At 43.6% G+C, this 18,887-nt stretch overlaps 1 protein-coding gene across 7 annotated transcripts in view; it reads left to right on the top strand.

Annotated features, from left to right (window-relative positions):
* Positions 1-223: 223 nt before the first annotated feature.
* HHAT (hedgehog acyltransferase) overlaps positions 224-18,887 on the top strand; it is a 360,770-nt gene continuing 342,106 nt past the window's right edge. For 3 of the 7 annotated variants that reach the window (XM_007988546.3, XM_037985593.2, XM_007988547.3), the window contains exon 1: positions 224-427. In XM_007988546.3, the coding sequence (XP_007986737.1) occupies positions 334-427 (94 nt within the window). In that variant the 5' untranslated portion in view covers positions 224-333. Of the gene's footprint in view, positions 428-569; positions 817-18,887 lie in introns of those variants that run through there. The other 4 variants (XM_037985592.2, XM_037985586.2, XM_037985595.2 and 1 more) reach the window with 3 other exon arrangements.

The following is an 18,887-nucleotide window of genomic DNA, read 5'->3' as shown; positions in this document are numbered from 1 at the left end:
CACCTGCAATGAACATACAGGTGGGGGGAGAGATATACACGCCAGGGTCAGTGGAAACCAGCAGCCGAGGGGTGAGCGGGGCTAGGGGTCCCGGGCCGCCGGCGGGGCAAACGCGGTTCGGAGAGGCAGGCCGCTCTGTGGCCAGTCCCCCTGCAGCAGCACGGCCTGCTCGCCACCGCCCCGGGAGCGCCGCGGGTTCCCGAGGCCGGGCGCGGAGGGCGCGCGGGCACGGCGGCAGGGGCGTGCTCGGAGGACGCGCGCTGGACTACTCCTCCAAAGGGCAGCTCCGGGGGAAAGAGGGTGGCGTCCCGGGGAAGCCCGCAGCCGCCGCCGATGTCGCTGGGACTCGGAAGTGCCGAAAGAGGGGTGTTGGGAACTCGCGGCTCGCGTGAACGTTGCCGTCGCCGCCGCCCGGGACAGCCCGGAGGTTGGTAACTGGTGACCGTAGGGGGTCCTGGGGAGGTTAGATGCTGAATTTTCTGCGTCAGTTTACTTCGTTAAAAAAAAAAAAAAAAACGCACAAAACGCTTTCCGTTTCCTACCCCAGTTCCCGTGTGCGCGCCAGAGGGCGGGACAGAGGAAGTTCCCGGCTGGGCGAAGGAGACAAAAGCGGCGGGGGCCGCGCGCTCAGTGCGCCCGGGAAAAGGCGGGGATCTGGGCGCCGGGACATGTCCGCGCACGGCCCAGCTGGCGTCCTCTCTTCTTGGCTTCGTCCCCAGCTTCCGGCACTGCTGCGGGGAGTTGCGAACTCTGGTCCCCTGGCAGTATCAGCGGTGCGCCTGCCTGCCTGCCTGCTGTGACTCCAGGGACTCTAAAGTTAGAGACTTCCTTTGCGTTCTGTCTTTAGGACTCAGTTTCCTTCCTCTGTTCTAACCTTCAGGTGACAGGTCTTTATGCGGAAAACCCCTCCCCCCAATCCTCACCAGAGGTGCTTTACGGGTAGCATTGTGTTAAAAAATGTGTTGCTACCTGTGTTCGTTGCTCTTGGATCAGGGTTGTAGAGCTAGGGCATTTGGCATCCTCGGAGGCTTGCATTATGTGGGAGTGAGACATTGCTTCTCTGTCTCTGTTTTTGTTGTTGTTTGTGTTTTTGAGACGGAGTTTGGCTCTTGTCGCCCAGGCTGGAGTGCAATGGCACAATCTAAGCTCACTGCAACCTTCGCATCCCGGTTTCGAGCGATTCTCCAGCCTTGCCTCCTGAGTAGTTGGGATTACAGGCATGCGCCACCAAGCCCAGCTAATTTTGTATTTTTAGTAGCGACGGGGGTCTCACCATGTTGGCTAGGCTGGTCTCGAACTGTTGTCCTCAGGTGATCTGCCCCCCTCGGCCTCCCAAAGTGCTGGGATTACAGGCGTGAGCCACCGCGCCTGGCATCTCATTCATTCTCAGAGCTAAGGACCGATTTCAATGTGATTAAGTGCTATGGGAAGGCTTCATTGAAGAAGTGGTAGTTCATTGAAGGAGACTTTGAGGAATGATTTTTTTCCCCCTTCCATTCCTCATGTTCCATTTTCCCTGTGATTTTTCTCCCTCCTTTCTGGTTGCCAGTCAGTCCTTAATTGTGATTAAGTGTTTGATAAGGACAGCTCTGACCTGAGAGATTCAATTAATGTTAATTTAAGGAGACTATGTGCTTGTTAGGTGCTTTAGATACATTATTTCTAAACCTTACAGTAACTGGGAAAGATAGGTGGTGGTATAGCTTTTCACAGTAGGATAGAGAAAGCCTTGGAGGGGAGCCAAAGCCGCAGACTAGTACATGTCAGGGCTGGGTTTTGGACTCCTCTTTTGGATCAACGCCTGTGCTTTACTGTTTACTTTGTCCCCTCCTTGGGAGTAGGTTAGATGGATGAACTTAGGGTGAAAGTCAAGTCTCTGGAGGGAGCAGCCATTTTTGTGGGTGGCCAGATGTTGGGAGCTCTGTAGGTAGCATCACGAATTTGCGAGCATGGGCCTTAACTGCACCCCCAGCTTCCAGATGGACCTGGCCCAGGGGGAAGTGTTCCCTAAAGTAGTGGTCCCAATCTTTCTGGCACCAAGGACCGGTTTCATGGAAAATAATTTTTTCATGGACCGGGGGAGTGGGGATGGTTTGGGATAATTCAAGCGCGTTACATTTATTTTGTTCATTTGTTTTGAGATAGTCTTGCTGGGTCACCCAGGCTGGAGTGCAGTGGCACAAGACCGGCTCACTGCAACCTCCACCTCTGGGGATCAAGCAATTCTCGTGCCTCAGCCTGCAGAGTAGCTTACAGGCGTGCGACACCACACCCGGCTAATTTTTGCATTTTTAATAGAGACAGGATTTCACCACGTCAACCAGGCTGGTCTCAAATTCCTGAACTCGAACTCCTGAACTCAAGCCATCCTCTCCTTGGCCTCCCATAGTGCTGGGATTACAGGTGTGAATCACCATGCCCCCCCGCATTACATTTATTGTGGACTTTATTTCTATTATTACATTGTAATATACAATGAATACAGCTCACCATAGAGTAGAATCAGTGGGACCCCTGAGCTTGTTTTCCTGCAACTAGGCGGTCCCATCTGATGGTGTTGGTAGACATTGACACCCAAAGTCTGTTTGCTTATGTCCAGTCTACTCCATAGTCTCATTTTGGTTGCTGTCACTGCTGAAGACCCTGCTTCACAAAGATAGGATGTTGGCAATGGAAGCAGGCTTTTTGGTGCTTTTGTGGCAATCTCAGGATGTTTTGCCTTGACTTTAATCCAGAATGTATGGAGATGTGAAGTTGTCCCAAACGTACTTCTAGGGCCCCATCATTTGCCATCTCAAGCAGCTGGTCCTCTTCTGGCATGGACAAAGTCAATTCACCTGGCTTATTCACGAATGGGTGTAGGATCCTTCCCAGTTCGTGGGTCTCTTGTAGTTGGGAAGTAATGCTCAAACTCTTGAAAGCTGAGATAGGTGATCATGCACCAGCTGGGAGAGAGAAGGCCCTGACTTAGTCTCTTTCAAAATCTCTGCTAATGTTTGAAACATGTCAGAAATCCGTGTTCACTTGTCGCCCCAATAATTCCAGTTTGGTTTTGAGTGCAGCCACTTATCTGTTGACTTGAACACAGTTCTCCCCTGAGGGGACAGATTGAGTTCGTTGAGTAGGTAAGCAAGTAAGCAAGTTTTGCTACCCCTTCTGTGAAATGTGCTGCCAGTGGTGACTGTTTTTCTCAAAGAAATCCCTGGAGTGGCCCTCATAACTCAAACTCTGGCCAGTGATCTATCTTTAGAAAGCCATCCCACTTCTGTGTATAAAAGATGTGTGTGCCCTACGTCCATCTCACAAAGCTGCGTGAACAGATGTGAGTTAAGGGCACGTACTTTAATGTGGTTGATAATTTTAATCATATCCTGCAAAACGTTGTTAAGTTCAGGTGACATTTTTCGGCTAGCCAACACTTCTCTATGAATGTAACAGTGCATAGACTCACATTCAGAAGTGACCTCTTTGACCCAAGTAGTGAAACCAGCCGTAGCAGTCGCTCTGCTCATGCACGAAATGACCAATTCAGTTTTCCTGGTAGGTAATCATTCAAAGACTTGAATAATTCTACAGCTGTGGTGTTGGTTAGCAACAAAAGCGCAAGTGACACATCCTCGTGCAGCTAACATCCTCATGCATATCCTCCTGAAAATCATATCACACAAAAACAAGCATTGTTGCCTTGTCAGCATTGGTAGACTAGTCAATCTGGATTGCATTCTGCAGTGACTCATTAATCCTCTCTAACAATTGTGCCTCAATATCCTCTGCTATTTCAATTCGCCTAGTTATGCTGCTAGAGAAGAACACATGCCACCTTTTGAACTGCAGCCTCTCCTAAAAGTTCAGAACAAATGTCCTTAAAAGTAGGCAGGACCAACTCTTCACCAATAGTAAAGGGCTTCTTAGCTTTAGCAATATGGTTAGCCACTAAGAATGATGCTCTCATTGCAGACACATTTGATGAAATGGTAGCCTTCAATAATTGCTTCTGTTCTTTGTGCTTATGTTTTTTCTTTTGAAACACTCCAAAGGTTTGTCTTTTAATGCAGGGTGCTTGGTCTCTATGTGGTGAAGCAGTTTTGAAGGTTTCATGGCTTCATTGGATAGCCAGTAGCCGCATGTTATACAAAGTGGGTTTGGAGAATGTGAATCACCTGTTGCAATGAACCTGTAATTTGAGTTTGACTCCTGGTATTTTCTTTTAATTGCAGCTTTCTTTTCGTTGGCAGTCTTAGCGTCTTCTGTCTCATCATTGGGTCTTTCCCCCTTTTCAAAGAAGCTTACCAGTGATGTTTGTTTTTTACTCATTTCGGCTAGGGTTAACTTGTGGGCTTACCAAAACTGTGACTGAGACAAATGTGCAACGTAGGAAACAGGCACAGCTGGAAGTGGTAAATAAAATAATGGGCGGGCCACGAGTGGACTAAAATACGTGTCAGATTCTGATTAAAGCCTGCCCACGGATGCGGTTGTACAGTGGAAGTACATCAACTTACTTGCCATTATAAAGCCTGCCACCAGATGCAGCTTGTTGCTTGACGCTCACTGATAGGATTTTGATTTGAGTCTGCAAGCAATTGATTTATTATGGTCTCTGTGTAGTCAAACCTCTCTGTTAATGCTAATCTGTATTTGCAGCCACTCCCCAGTGCTAGCATCACTTGTAGTCCCAACAACTTGGGGGGCTGAGGAGGAAGGATCATTTGAGCCCAGGAGGTCAAGGCTGCAGTGAACTATCATCAGGCCACTGCACTCTAGCCGGCATGACAGAGTGAGACCCTGTTTCTTAAAAAAAAAATAAAGTGAAAAAACTAAAAAAAGCTCCAAATTTATGAGTATATGTACTTCTTTATTAATACAGTAAGTACTTTTATTAAAAAGTAAAAACAAATTCAGTGCAGTAGCAAATAACTTCTGTAATTTCAAAGTAGTGATGCCCATGTAAATGGTATTTTGTAGTATTTTCAAAAGCTACACTGTGGTATGAAAGTATCTGTGGTATGAAAGTATCTGACTTTTCCTGGTGACAGAGTCATCAGAACTGCTCTTACTACCATGATTTTCTGTTTTTTTTTTTTTTTTTTTTTTTTTTTTTGAGACAGTGTCTCACTGTGTCACACAAGATGGAGTACAGTGGCATAATCTCGGCTCACTGCAACTTTCACCTCCTGAGTTCAAGCAATTCTCATGCCTCACCCACCCCAGTAGCTGGGATTACAGATGTTCACCACCATGTCAGGCTAAGTTTGTAGTTTTAGTAGAGACAAGGTTTCGTCATGTTGACCAGGCTGGTCTTGAACTCCTGACCTGAAGTGATCTGCCCACCTCGGCCTCCCAATGTGTTGGAATTACAGGCGTAATTCCAACATATTTGGCCAGAACTGCTCTTACTACTGTGATTTGTTGTCCACATCTATAATCCAATGAAATGCTAATTTTCAGCCAGAAATTCATGAAAATAAAGATATTTGAGCTCATATCCCCCTGAATTCTCTCTATGGACACCTTGGGAGTGGAGGGCTGGGGATCCTGGGTTACATACAACCCTACTTAGTGGTTGTTTTCATCTAAGTACTTGCTGGCCACCTTAGAGTATCACTTTTTTTTTTTTTTTTTTTTTTTTTTTTTTTTTTTTTTTGAGAAATGGTCTTGCTCTGTTTCCCAAGCTGTATCACAGCTCACTGCAGCCTCAACTTCCCAGGCTCCCACCTCAGCCTGCCGAGCAGCTGGGACTACTGGAGTGCAACACCATTCCTGGCTAATTTTTGTATTTTTAGTAGAGAAGGGATTTCGGCATGTTGCCGAGGCTGGTCTCAAACTCCTAGGCTCAAGTGATCTGCCCACCTCAGCCTCCCAAAATGGTGGGATTACAGGTATGAGCCACCACACCTGGCCTGTTAGTGCATTACTGATAGCAGTTTCCTTCTCCTTCAGTTAGTGGTCCCCTTAGCCCAGGTTCACAATTGTTTCTGTTTGATGAAAGCTTTTGAGAGGGGATTGCTGGATTGTTTATATAATCTACGTGCTCTGCTCCTTCTGTGGGTAATACAATTGGACAATTGGAGAATAGTCCTGAAATAGTGGATGTGTGTCATGTATACACCCTACCTTTCTTTTTTTTTTTTTTTTTTTTTGGCGAGTAGAAAGTAACCTTAGTGGTAGATGATGTTATTAGTGTCAGGGAGGAAAGATGAACTACAATCACATATACCACAGACAGAAGCTCTGAAGATGTTATGAACAATTTCATGGTAATACATTTGAAAATTCAGATGAAATTGACAAGTTTTTTCCAATAAAATGTATTACTGAAGACACAAAAGCTAGAAAAAAGAGTAGTCCTATATCTACCAAAGACATTGAATTTGTAGTTAAGAACCTTCCCACAGCAAAATGTTCAGGCCCAGATGGCTTTACTAGTGAAACTTCCAAACGTTTAAGAAAATTAAAGAGGAACCACTTTCCAGTTTCATTTATGAGGCCAGCACAATCTTGTTACTAAAAATTGATAAGGATATTACAAGAAAATTATAGACCAAATGCTCATAAAGACAGACACATAAGTCTTAAATAATGGTAAGTCAAATCTAGCAATCTATAAAAAGGATAATAAATCATGACCAAGTTAGATTTATTTCAGGAATGTAAACTTTGGCTAACACTAGAAAAGTCAACAAATGCAATTTAACTCCATACATGAAGTAAAGGAGAAAAATTATTTGATACAATTCAGCACCCATTCATGATTAAAAAAAAAAAAAAACTCTTTGCAAGCTGGAGCATTGAGATAAATTAGATTTAAAGTAACAGAGGGTATGGTATTGCTCTGCAAATCTATAGATTTGGGCTAATCCCAATCAAAATCCTGGCAACTTTTTTTTTTTCAAAAATAGGTGATAAGCTGATTGTAAAATTTATTTGGAAATTCCAGACAGTCTTAAGAGCAAAATTGGAGGACCTAAGCTACTAGATCAGTATTTAGTCATGTCAGTGTGGTATTGCATAAAACTACACAGATTATGGAACTGAGCAGAGAATCCATAAACAGGCTTGTACATCTGTGGTCTGTTGATTTACGACAGAGGCAACACTGCAGGGCAGTGGAGAGAAGATGGTCTTCTCAGTAAATGACGCTGGGTTGACTGACTATCTATATGGACACATGATCTAAAATGAATCTAGATCATGTGTCTCATCTCATATACAAAAATTAATCAACATCATACACCTAAATGTGAATGCTAAAACAAAGCACCTGGAAGAAAGCTAAGTAAAATATCTTTATGACCCAGGGACAAGTTTTTTGAATAGGACACAAAAAGCACTAATTGGTACAGTAATAAGAATGAACAAATTATTGCCTCACATAACAACATGGATGAATCTTGTGACACAAAGCTGAGCAAAACCAAGATAGATGTAAAAGAGTAAGTGCAGTGTGATTCCATTCATATGAAGTTCAAAAACAGACAACTAAATAAACCACGGTGGTAGAAGTCAGGCTAGTGGTCACCTTTGATGGAGTTAGTGACTAGGAAAGGGCAGAAGGGGCTTCAGAGACATTCTTTCACTTTTTGGAGACAGGATCTTGCTCTGTCACCCAGGCTGAAGTACAGTGGTGTGATCTCAGCTCACTGCAACCTCCCTCTCCTGGGCTCAAGTGATCCTATCACCTCAGCCCACCTGAGTAGCTGGGACTATAGGCGTGAGCCACCATGCCTGGCTGATTTTGTTTTTTGTTTTTGTTTTTGTTTACAGATGGGGTCTTGCCATGTTGCCCAGGCTGGTCTTGAACCCCTGGGCTCAAGCAATCTGCCCATCTCCTCCTCTCAAAGTGCTAGAATTACAGATGTGAGCCACTACCTCTGACCTGGCATTTAGATTTTATCTCAGTGATAATTACTTGGTAATTACATAAGGCTTTCCACTTCTCGAAAGCCCTAAGGGCTGGGCATGGTGGCTCATTCCTGTAATCTCAGCATTTTGGGAGGCTGAGGAGGGAGGATCACTTGAGGCCAGGAGTTTGAAATCAGCCTGGCCAACATAGCAAGATCCTGTCTCTAAACAAAAGAAGACCAAAAAATTAGCAGGGTGTGGTGATGCAAGCCTGCAATCCCAGCTACTCCTGAAGCTAAGGCAGGAGGACCACTCTTGAGCCCAGGAATTTGAGGCTGCAATGAGCTATGATCATGCCATGCACTGTAGTCTGGGTGACAGAGTGAGACCCTGTTTAAGAAAAAAATAAAAAATAGTAAAAAGGAAGTCTTAAGGTTTTTTCTTCATTTAAGTATATTTTAATAAAGTTTACTTAAAACCTTGTAAAAAGTTAGGTTCATTCTGATGCTCCCAGGCTGGGGAGTGTAAGATGTGGTGGGCACGAGCCTTGCTGATTAAAAAGGCTTAAAGTAGGTTAAGAATTTTCAGGGGGAAAGAATGCAATATCACATCAGTAGCTTTTTTTGAATTAGGGACTTATAAAATTGACTCCCTTTTGCCAATCTTTAATGGCAGAGATCTGGCTTAAGGGAATTTCATATAAAAAGACTTAGAGTTATGTTTGATTATAAGATTGATATCAGTGTGAGGTGGAAATAAAAGCTAAGGGAGTATTCAGTAGAAAATTTTGTTTTCAGATTTAATTTTCTTCCAATTTAAGTTTTGAAAGTTTGTGACAACTGGATTAAAAAACTTTTCTTCCAATTTAAGTTTTAAAAGTTCACGACCAGTGGATTAAAAAACAGTCTGTTTTCTATAAATCCTTTCAGTTAGGTACTTTCCTCCAATAAGACCATGAACTAACAGAGGGCAGGGGTGGCATGTGAGTTTCCTATTACACCTGTACTAAATTAACACAAATTCAGTGGCTTAAAACAACAGACATTTATTACCTTATGGTTCTGGATGTCAGAAGTCCAAAATGTGACAGCAGGGTTCATTTCTTCTGGAGGTTCTAGGGAAGAATCTTTTTGCTGTCGTTGCCTTTTCCAGCCTCTAGATGCCTCTTAGATTCCTTCATCTGGGAGCCCTTCCTCCATCTTCCAAGCACACCACTCTAACCTCTGCCTCCATCATCACCTCGCATTTCCTCTGTGTCTCTGACCCTTCTGCCTCCCTCCTAAAAGGAACCTCGTGATTACTTTGGGCCCACCCAGATAATCCAGGCTAACCTCTCAATCAAAAGACCCTTAATCACATCAGCAACGTCCCTTTTGCTGTGTAAGGCAACATATTCACGGTTCCAGGGATCAGGACATGGATACTTCTAGGGGACCCATCTTTGGTGGACCCCCACAGAGGGGATCTTTATATTTTGTCTTCACAAAGAGCACAGTTCCTGGTTGTCAGTAGAAGTTCATTCGTATTTGTTGAATGAAGACATGGGTCTAAGATTTCATTATTTGAGTGCAGTTTCTGAAAGAAGAGAAGTGATGGTCTTGTCCTCCCACTGACACAACTGAAGCTTTGGGTTCAGGTTTAGGTACATGTATTATACAGAGACAACTGACAGTAAGGCAGAGGATCTGGGGACAGGCATAGTGGCTCATGCTTGTAATCCCAGCACTTTGGCAGGAATAGGTGGGAAGATCACTTGAGCCCGGGAGTTCAAGACCAGCCTGGGCAACATAGTGAGACCCCCCCCATTTCTTAAAAAAAAAAAAAAAAAAAAAAGGGTGTGGTGGCTTTTGTCTATAGTCCCGGCTACTTGGGAGGCTGAGATGGAAGGATTGCTTGAGACTGGGAAGTTCAGACTGCAGTGAGCCAAGATTGTGCCACTGCATTCTAGCCTGAACAACAGAGAGTGAGACCTTGTTTCAGAAAGGAACCTGGAACCAAGTCATTGAAGTAATGGTTGAAGGAATCATAGATGTTAGTCTGGAAGAGGGTTTAGATGGAGTAGATGGCATTAGTTATCTTTAAATATTTGAAGGAGTATTATTGGAAAGAATAAAAAAGCCTTTTTAGCATACTCAACAGTAATAGCATTAAAAACAACAAAATAAGCATTTCAGATTTTACTCTGCCTAAGGCACTGTTTTATCATTTTATAAATTAACTTAATCCTCACATCAGTCTTCTGAGGTTCGCTATTACTGTATTTTACAGATAAGGAAACTGAGGCTCAGAGAAGTTATGCACCTTGTCCTAGGTCACACAAGCATGAAGCAGCAAAGCTGGGATTCAATCTTTGGCATTCTGACTCCAGAGCCACCCCTGAAACCGTATCACCCTGTGCTGTCTCCATGCCTTTAGTTCCAGAAGGTAGGAGAGGACTAGTGGCAGAGGAAGTCCACCCTGTATTTTTTAGAAATCTGTATGTTTTAGAAATACAGGGGTAGATTTCAAGGGAAAACACAACAATCAGAACTGCTAGCCAGGCATAGTGCTGTGTGCCTGGGAGGCTGAGGCAGGAGGATCGCTTGAGCCCAGGAGTTTGGAGCTGCAGTGAGCTGTGATCACGCCACTGCATTCCAGCCTGGGTGACAGAGTGAGACCCTGTCTCAAAACAAAAACAACAACAACAAAAGCAACAGCTGCTTAGGAACAGTGTTTTTCTGCCTTGTAATGTTACTGGAAATGGTCAAGTAGGCTATTATAAAAGGAATTCCCCAAACTGGCTGGAGATGAGACCAAATGGCAACAGAGATCCCACTGAGTTTGAAATTCTGATTTGGGAACATAATTTTTTTCACTACATATATAAGAAGGGAGGGAACAACCTTTGTGACATTTTATGTAATAAAGATCCATTGTGAAAGGTATCTTTTCAACTAATTTTCCAGATTTTATTGATGAGTAACTATTTATAATATACCTGGTGTGGTAGATGTGTCCCCACCCCTTTCTAAGGTACCCTTGCTGCTCCTCCCATAAAGAAGTATGGTCTGTTTTCTCCTCCTTGAATCCAGGCTGGGTTTTGGACTTGCTTTGACCAATAAAGTGTTCTGTGAACTCTGGAGCCTGGTCCTTAAGGGGTGTTGCACCTCTTGCCTCTGTTCTTTTGGTACCCTGAAGCCCCACTGCTGTGAAAAAGCCAAGTCTAGCCTACCAGAGGAGGAGCCCTGGCCTGGAGGAGAAGGGAGGGGCCTTGTGTGAGCTGGCACCAAATGCCAGATGTGTGCGGGAGGTCATCATGGCCCCGTCCAGCCCCAGTGGAGTTGTGTGATGACAGAAGTCACATGAGTGACCCCAGGAATCTTTATAAGACTCTTATGTGGGGACCAGGCATGGTGGCTCACACCTGTAATTCCAGCAGTTTGGGAGGCTGAGGTGGGAGGATCATTCGAGGCCAGGAGTTCAAGACCAGCCTGGGCAACTAGGCAAAACCCCATCTCTACTAAAAACAGAAAACTTAGCAGGGCATGGTGGTGTGCGCCTGTAATCCCAGCTACTCAGCAGGCTGAGGCACGAGAATTGCTTGAGCCCGGGAAGTGGAGGTTGCAGCGAGCTGGGATCATGCCAGTGCACTCCAGCCTGGGGGACAGAGCAAGACTCTGTCTCAGAAAAGGAAAAAAAAACAAAAACAGAAACAAAAAAAACTCAAGTCAGGTTTGGAGAGAATTGTGATATGGGAATCTGGACTTGGTGGTTTTCTTGGAGAAAATCATGTAATTTGGAGTCTACAAAATGGGGTTCCGTTTCATGAAAATTGGACTCTGGAAAAGGCAGAAGTGTCATACCACTTTTCCCGAATATGCTAGAATATTGCACTACTATTTCATTTTCTTTGAAGCCATTGTCATTTCAGTGGGCATGTGCTTCTTTCACTTTTATTACTTGTGGTTTCCAGAGTGCTCATTTGTTCCTGAATTTAGAGCTATTTCAATTTTACTCTTATCTCTGCATAACTGCTGACTTTCCCCTCTTACTTGCAAGGTAGATCGGTTTGGTTTAGTTTGCCTTTTTCAGTAATCTTTTAAGGAATGTACGTGAGTTAGATGTTTCGTGTGTATTTTGATTACATTTCATTGATTTAAATTTTTTTTCATCATAAAGAGTGTCTAATGTTATGTATAACATTTAAAAATTCTATTACACTTAGACCACTTATATTACCTTCTAGCTTTCCTAATGGATTGATTTCATTATAGATTTTGGAGAAAATGAATCCAGTACACTCTAAGCATAGTGAGGTGGCTGAGGGAGGGCTCTGCAGTTAGACTCAGTGGGTATGAATTTAAGCTTTGCCGCCTACCAGCTGTGTGATTTGGGGCAGGTTTCTTTATCCTTTCTGTGCCTTGGTTTCCTCTTGTGAGGTTATCAGAAGCACCAACCTCAAAGGGTTGTTATGAAGATTAAGTGAGATAATACTTGTAAAGTGCCTTTTCAGCATAGGAAATCCGTAAATAGTACTTGTTATAGTACAGCTATTACTAAAGCATAAGAAAACTCAGTAGAGGGAAATCTTCGTTTAGGACATTAAGCAGTTAGTCAGTAGAAGTGACGATGGTGATGCTGGTGTAGGGGAATTGTTAGCTTAATGATGAGAGCTGTCTTATTAAAGTCCTCTGGTGCATGTGAATATTGGGTTATAGCCCATTTAGTGCTTGATATCAAGATTTAAAAGCAGAAAAAATTTAAAATGGAAGTGTTGGAATCCATTAGTTGCCTGCATCAGAATTAAAGCTAAAGTACTTTTGAATGATATTGGAAGTTGCTGGGGGAAAACCATCTTGCAGCCATTATGTTTATGCATGTTTCAGGGTTTGGCAAGGTGAGCTGTGCTTTTCTTCCAAGATCAAGGAACAGGATTTCTGCCTGTATGACAGCGGGGGTTGGGAATTTTGGTTCTAATTTTTGCTCCATTGCTGGCTTCTCTGTCCATGGGCAGATCGCTGCTTCTTCCCAAGCAGGATTCTGATTCCTGAAAGGGCTCTAAAAGCTTAGCCCTCCTGTGAGGATCAGAGTAGATGGCAACTTTGAAAGCAGGTGGAGGGTAATTCCAAAGTAAACGCAAATGTAAGTAGCTCCAGTATGAAAAAGCTCTTTTAGCTGAAAGATTCTTGCCATTTTACAGCTAAGATTTTATTCTGTGACCCTCTTGAGTTCTATAATTCCCAGATAAATATATTTTTTGAAATATTCAACTTTGGGGTGTTTGTACCCAATTTGCAGGTGGAGAAAGCTCCCTATTACTCCAGTCTGAATTCCTTCCGTCTGATTCCAGGGAAACCTTTGCTATGATTTCCTTTAATGTCTAATATTAAAGGCATGTTCTATCGCTTTGTCCTCACTTGCCTTGAAATTCTCACTCTTTTCAACATTTAACTTCGAGATCCTGTTGTCTTACAGCTTTGGAGTTGCTGTTTTATCTTTTTCATCTTCCTCTTTTTTTCCCCCTACCAACTTCTGGACTAGTTTGATGCCAGGGACAACTTAATTTTTCCCCGTCTGTGTGGCTTGGTTCCAGCACTCTCTCCACTTTCACTAAGGGCCTAAATCATCCACCTCCCTGCCTCTTGGGTCTACCACAGCATCAAGGCGCTGCTTTGTAGAGCTTCGTTCGAATAATTTTATGTACTGGCTTGCAAGCCTGAGGTTCTGCAGGAAATAAAATCTAAACGTGAAATCATATGTTTTAAGACTCCTTACCACTTGGCTCCTGTTCTCCCTTTCCTGAACCATCCACACTTTCTCTTCTTTACAGTTCTGACCAGTATTCCCACACTGGGAAAGTGTTCGTAGACACATCTCACCATCACACATCCCAACAACCCAATCACTCTTACATGTCAATAGTGCAATCTCATTTATGTAGATTAATCAGGTAGACTGCTACTTAAACACAGGCTATGTCACTATAGATTGGCTGTTTTCTATAGAAATGATGCTGTAAGTGGTGATGACTTTTCTAGGCTATCTCACAGCTACCCACTTAGCTGATAACATTGGTGCAGGACTGACTGCATGAAAACAGAAAAGAAGCATCAGTTACACATTTTAGTAAGAATCTCCTTGATTTCAGATAGCTCTGCCTAAAGAGGGACATGCTTGTTTAGAGCATGAGAAATGGACACTTGATAATTTTCTGAGAGTTTTTGGGAACCTCTAAGGGCCTGGACATTTTAAAAAGGTTCCAGTCATATTTCCAAATATACAGCTTTCCTTTTCTTTTTCCTTTTCATTGTGTCATAAATCCCTTAAGAGATATCTACTCTGATTTACTTTCTGGCTGCACAGCTGAAATAAACAGGGAAAACAAGGTAGATAAATAATTTTCCTGAGATAAGTGGGCAAGTGTTGAAGGCCGAAAGAATGAGGGTCGTGATCAACTTAGTATACCACTGGAAGCTATATGAGTAAACAGCAAACTGATTCTCATGAAAGCAGGTTGTTGGCAAACTGACAAACTGTGTCTGCCTCCCAGAAGGAATGCTGGGGACAGTCACCATCCAGGCACAGTGTTTCTTGTGATTAGGCAAATCTGAAGCCTGTTAGCAATAATGTGAACCTGTGATCAATCAAGCAGCTGACCAATCGTTACCTCCTCCTCCCTGCTCTTTCTACCCAATAAAAACAAAGGGCTATAGAAGCTGGAGGTTGCTGCCTTTGCTCCCTAGAAGTAGGGAGCTCTCTTCTTCCCCTGGCCCCTTCCTTTAAAATAGTTACTTTTGTTTTAAGTTTTCATTTCTGCCTTCATCCTCCTTCCTTTAGTCTCCTAATGATGGTCTCAAGTAGTAACAGTAGTAACTGTTATAATGACAGTCTCAAGTAGTAACAGTAGTGACTGTCGTAGTGACAGTCTCAAGTAGTAACCATGGCAGTCAGCTACAGGCAAGAGTTGAAAAGAGAGGTGTGAGGAAGAAAGGTCTGTTAAGGAGGGTGGGGGAGTGTCTGTGCGGTGGCGGTGTTTCGAGGTGGCATTCGTGTAATGGAGAGTGGTGAAAATGAAAGTGGAATGCCCATCGTTCCCTTGGGGGTAGCAGAGAGGTAGGTGGTGAGGAAGAGGCACTGGGCTGAAAGCTTGCAGGTGGCCCCCAGGGATAGTTTGCTTGCTGTCCAGGGTGGCCTTGGATTGGGCGTCAGAAGAGGAAGGAGACATTAACGAAAGCTCTGGGGATGCCAACCTCCGGAAAGAGGTCCAGATGCAGGTAGGATGGGCACACTCCTGGAAGGTCAGCCAGATTTATTTGATTCAGGGGGAAAATCAGGGTCTGGGCTAGGTAGGCTCCTGATGAATGAAATTCACTAGTAACTGCTAATGTTTGTTGAGTGCTTATTCACTGCCAGGCCCTGGGCTAAGCATTTTACATTTAACCCCTCAACAACCCTATGAGAAAACATTTGGGAGGCCATTATTTACCCAAGTTTCCTCAACCAATAAATGACAGAGCCTGGGACTCCCCCCGCACCTGCCCACCCCTCCTCCCCCGACTCCACAGGTGGGTTTGGTGCCAGAATTTATCACTGTGCTGTCAGGTGGAGACTATTTGGTTCAATCCCTAAATTTTGGGGGTGAGGGGACAGCTAGTTTTGCTGCTTTGTTACCTGCTGTTTTGCTGCTAGTTACTGTGTATCTTTGTGCATATGTCTACAAAACATATAGCATTATTGAAACTCTTATTGTTTCCTTATACCACTGAATAGAAGAAAATGGAGTTTCTGCTGGGGGTCACTGTCTGTGGAGTTTGCACATTCTCGCTATGTCTGCAGGGATTTTCTCTGGCTACTCGGTTTCCTCCCATGTCCCAAAGCTGTGCCCATTAGGTGAATTGGTGTGTCTAAATGGTCCCAGTGTGTGAGTGTAACCGAGCACCCTATTAAGTTTTTCTGTGATGGCATCGAATGCCTGTTGATGTTCATCTGTCCAAGGTTGGGGGCTCTGAATCTAGTCCCTTTTGAAGGCCTCATAAACTGGCTTAGCTATCAACCCCTAATTTGGAATTCAAATTCAACAAAAGCCAGACATTCCTAGGAATCCCTGCAATTGCCTCCCATTTTGGGGAGCCTTTAGGGCCACTGTTACCTGCTTTCAGTCGGGTCTTTAGGCTCCTTCAGCCTGAAGTCGAGGTTCCAGAGACTAGACCTTGATATACAGCACAGACACCTGTGAAAATCTCCCTTACCAGGAGATGGCTTCAAGGCTACAGTCAATTTACAACCCAGCTGAGCCCCAGATGATGCCAGCCCATTCACAAGATGGAGCAACAATTCAAGACGAGTCATCGGAACAAGTCATGCAGGCCTGCACTGCCTCACCCCATGCCACAACTTCCTTCCCCTTCTTTTTTATTTATTTATGTATTTATTTTTATTTTATTTGTTTTGTTTTTTTGAGACGGAGTCTTGCTCTGTCACCCAGGCTGGAGTGCAGTGGTGTGATCTCAGCTCACTGCAAGCTCCGCCTCCCAGGTTCACACCATTCTCCTGCCACAGCCTCCCAAGTAGCTGGGACTGCAGGCTCCCGCCGCCACGCCCGGCTAATTTTTTGTATGTTTAGTAGAGATGGGGTTTCACCGTGTTAGCCAGGATGGTCTTGATCTCCTGACTTTGTGATCTGCCCACCTCGGCCTCCCAAAGTGTTGGGATTACAGGCGTGAGCCACCGCGCCCAGCCTGCCTTCCCCTTCTTAAGCCTTTGCACTTCGCTTGGAAATTTGAAGTGGTTCCATTAAGGCAAGAGTCTAGACCGTCTTACCCGTTGCTAGCTTTGGTCTGTAATCAAGTCACTTTCTTTCTACCATACCTCTATCTTGCTAATTTGTTTTGCAAGTGGTGAGCAGCTGAACCTGTGTTTGGTAACGAGTGTGGGGGTGTGAGTATGAGTGGGTTCTGTGCTGAGATGGCATCCTGTCCCTGGTTGGTTCCTGCCTTGCGTCCTGAGCTGCTGGAATGGGCTCCAGCTACCAGAGACCCTAAATTGGAACAAGTAGGGTGGAAAATAAATGCATAAATATTCTCTAATAAAAATTTGTAAAGTCTATGATAATCATACAGATGCATGACAAAAAAATGTAGTATGGAAGCTCTCAGTGAGCCCACCCTAATTGTAAGTGTTTTGAACTGCATGGTGGCAGGAGGTGCTCCTTATAATTTTTGCTTTGCAAACATTTTATTCCTTGGTTTAACCCACCACCAGTACAACTGCCATCACTTGCTGATTCATCAAACTTGGGTAAATAATGATCTTACCTGTGCTTATTAATCTTTAAGTGTATGTATAGCTCATGTTTATTTCAGTGTTTACTATTAGAAGTGTTTTGGTCTTTAGATGTTTGGTGTTTTTGTGACCAGAAATATGCAGTAGGAACTTACCTTTTGTTTATATCAATTAGCCTATGGTAAAATAAGTTGCATTATACATTGTTTTGCTTAAAGTTACAATTTCCAAGACCCTACTAGTGGTGTTAAATAAGGACTCATTGTACAATCCAGCTAAGAGCAGCACTAAGCTGAGTGCAGTGGCTCACGCCTGTAATCCCAGCACTTTGGGAGGCCATGGCGGGCAGATCTCCTGAGCTCAGCAGTTTGAGACCAACCTGGGCAACAAAAAAACTAGCCTGGCGTTGTGGTGCGTGCCTGTAATCCCAGCTACTCAGGAGGCTGAGGCAGGAGAATCACTTAAGCCTGGGAAGTTGAGGCTGCAGCGAGCTGAGATCATGCCACTGCACTCCTGCTTGGGCAACAGAGCAAGACCCTGTCTCCAGGAAGAAAAAAAAAAGCACCAAAATGAAAAATTATTAAACCGAATTTTCTAGTTCCCTGAGGATTAAATCCTTAATGCAGGAGAATTGTCTCAGATAGAATGTCCCTGAAAAGCATCTAATGACAAGCCTCCTAAAACTTTCATTTAGTCTACAAGATCATTTGTGTCCAAATTTCAATCCTTTTAGAAGATCAGCTTTTTGTTAATCAGATTCTTCATCAGGCAAAGAGGTCATCCGATGTAATACCAACATCTTTTGACAGGCGAGTCATTAAATTATAAACCAAGAAGTTAAAATTACCTTTCCACTAAGGGGAAGCCTATCAAATTCCGGAAATGTTCCAGAAAGAAGTCTTGTTATTCTGAAGATGAAAGTATTTAAAAATAAATTGTGAGTAGAAATGGATAAAGCTAGAAGTAGTTCTGAAAAATAGTAAGGAACTTGAGAAAGTGTTATTGAAATACTAGGGCTTAGGCGTGTGTTTTAAAGCATGAATGATTGCTTCCGGATCTCTTAGGTTGCAGGAAAAGTCCAGACCAAACTTTCTGGGTGACTGTTAGGTAATGAAATGGAGCACTCTGGGTGCAAGACCGCTTATTTCTGAAATTGTGGTTTATCAAAGCTGAAGTTTATTTCCCTTCCTGCTCTGTCTCCCAGTGGCCTGAAGAAAGGAGTTTGTGTGTGGCAGATTCTGAGTCAGGCTCTAAGTCTGAGTAACTGTACACTGGCATTAATGGGATTGGCCGTGGCAGAGTGGAGGGGCAGGGGCCTGGGTCCAAAGACTTGGCTTTGAGCCTTCGCTCAGTTATTTACTTATTTGTTTACTCATTTATTTAGACAAAAATTGTGCATATTTATGGTGTACAATGTGATGTCTAGCTATACATTGTGAGATGATTAAATCAAGGTAATTAACATACCCATCACCTTACCTGCTTATCATTTTATGATGAGAACATTTAAGATCTACTCTTAGCACTTTTCAAGACTATAATACATTATTGTTAACTATAATCACCATGCTGTATGATAGATCCTCAGAATTTATTCATCCTGTCCAACATCTTTTAACCAGCATCTTCCCCCCTTCCCCCCAGCCCCTGGCAACCACCACTTCTGTGAGTTTGACTTTTTTTAGATTTCACATATAAGTGAGATCATGCAGTATTTGCTTTTCTGCTCTGGCTCAGTTATTTCTGGCTCTGTGACCTCATCACATTTGTCATCTATAAAATGC

This window comes from Chlorocebus sabaeus, chromosome 25 (genome assembly GCF_047675955.1).
Source record: "Chlorocebus sabaeus isolate Y175 chromosome 25, mChlSab1.0.hap1, whole genome shotgun sequence".
In the NCBI taxonomy this organism is placed as follows: Eukaryota; Metazoa; Chordata; class Mammalia; order Primates; family Cercopithecidae; genus Chlorocebus; species Chlorocebus sabaeus.
The sequence above is the reverse complement of the archived record's forward strand: the minus strand, read 5'-3'. Positions and strand labels throughout refer to the sequence as shown.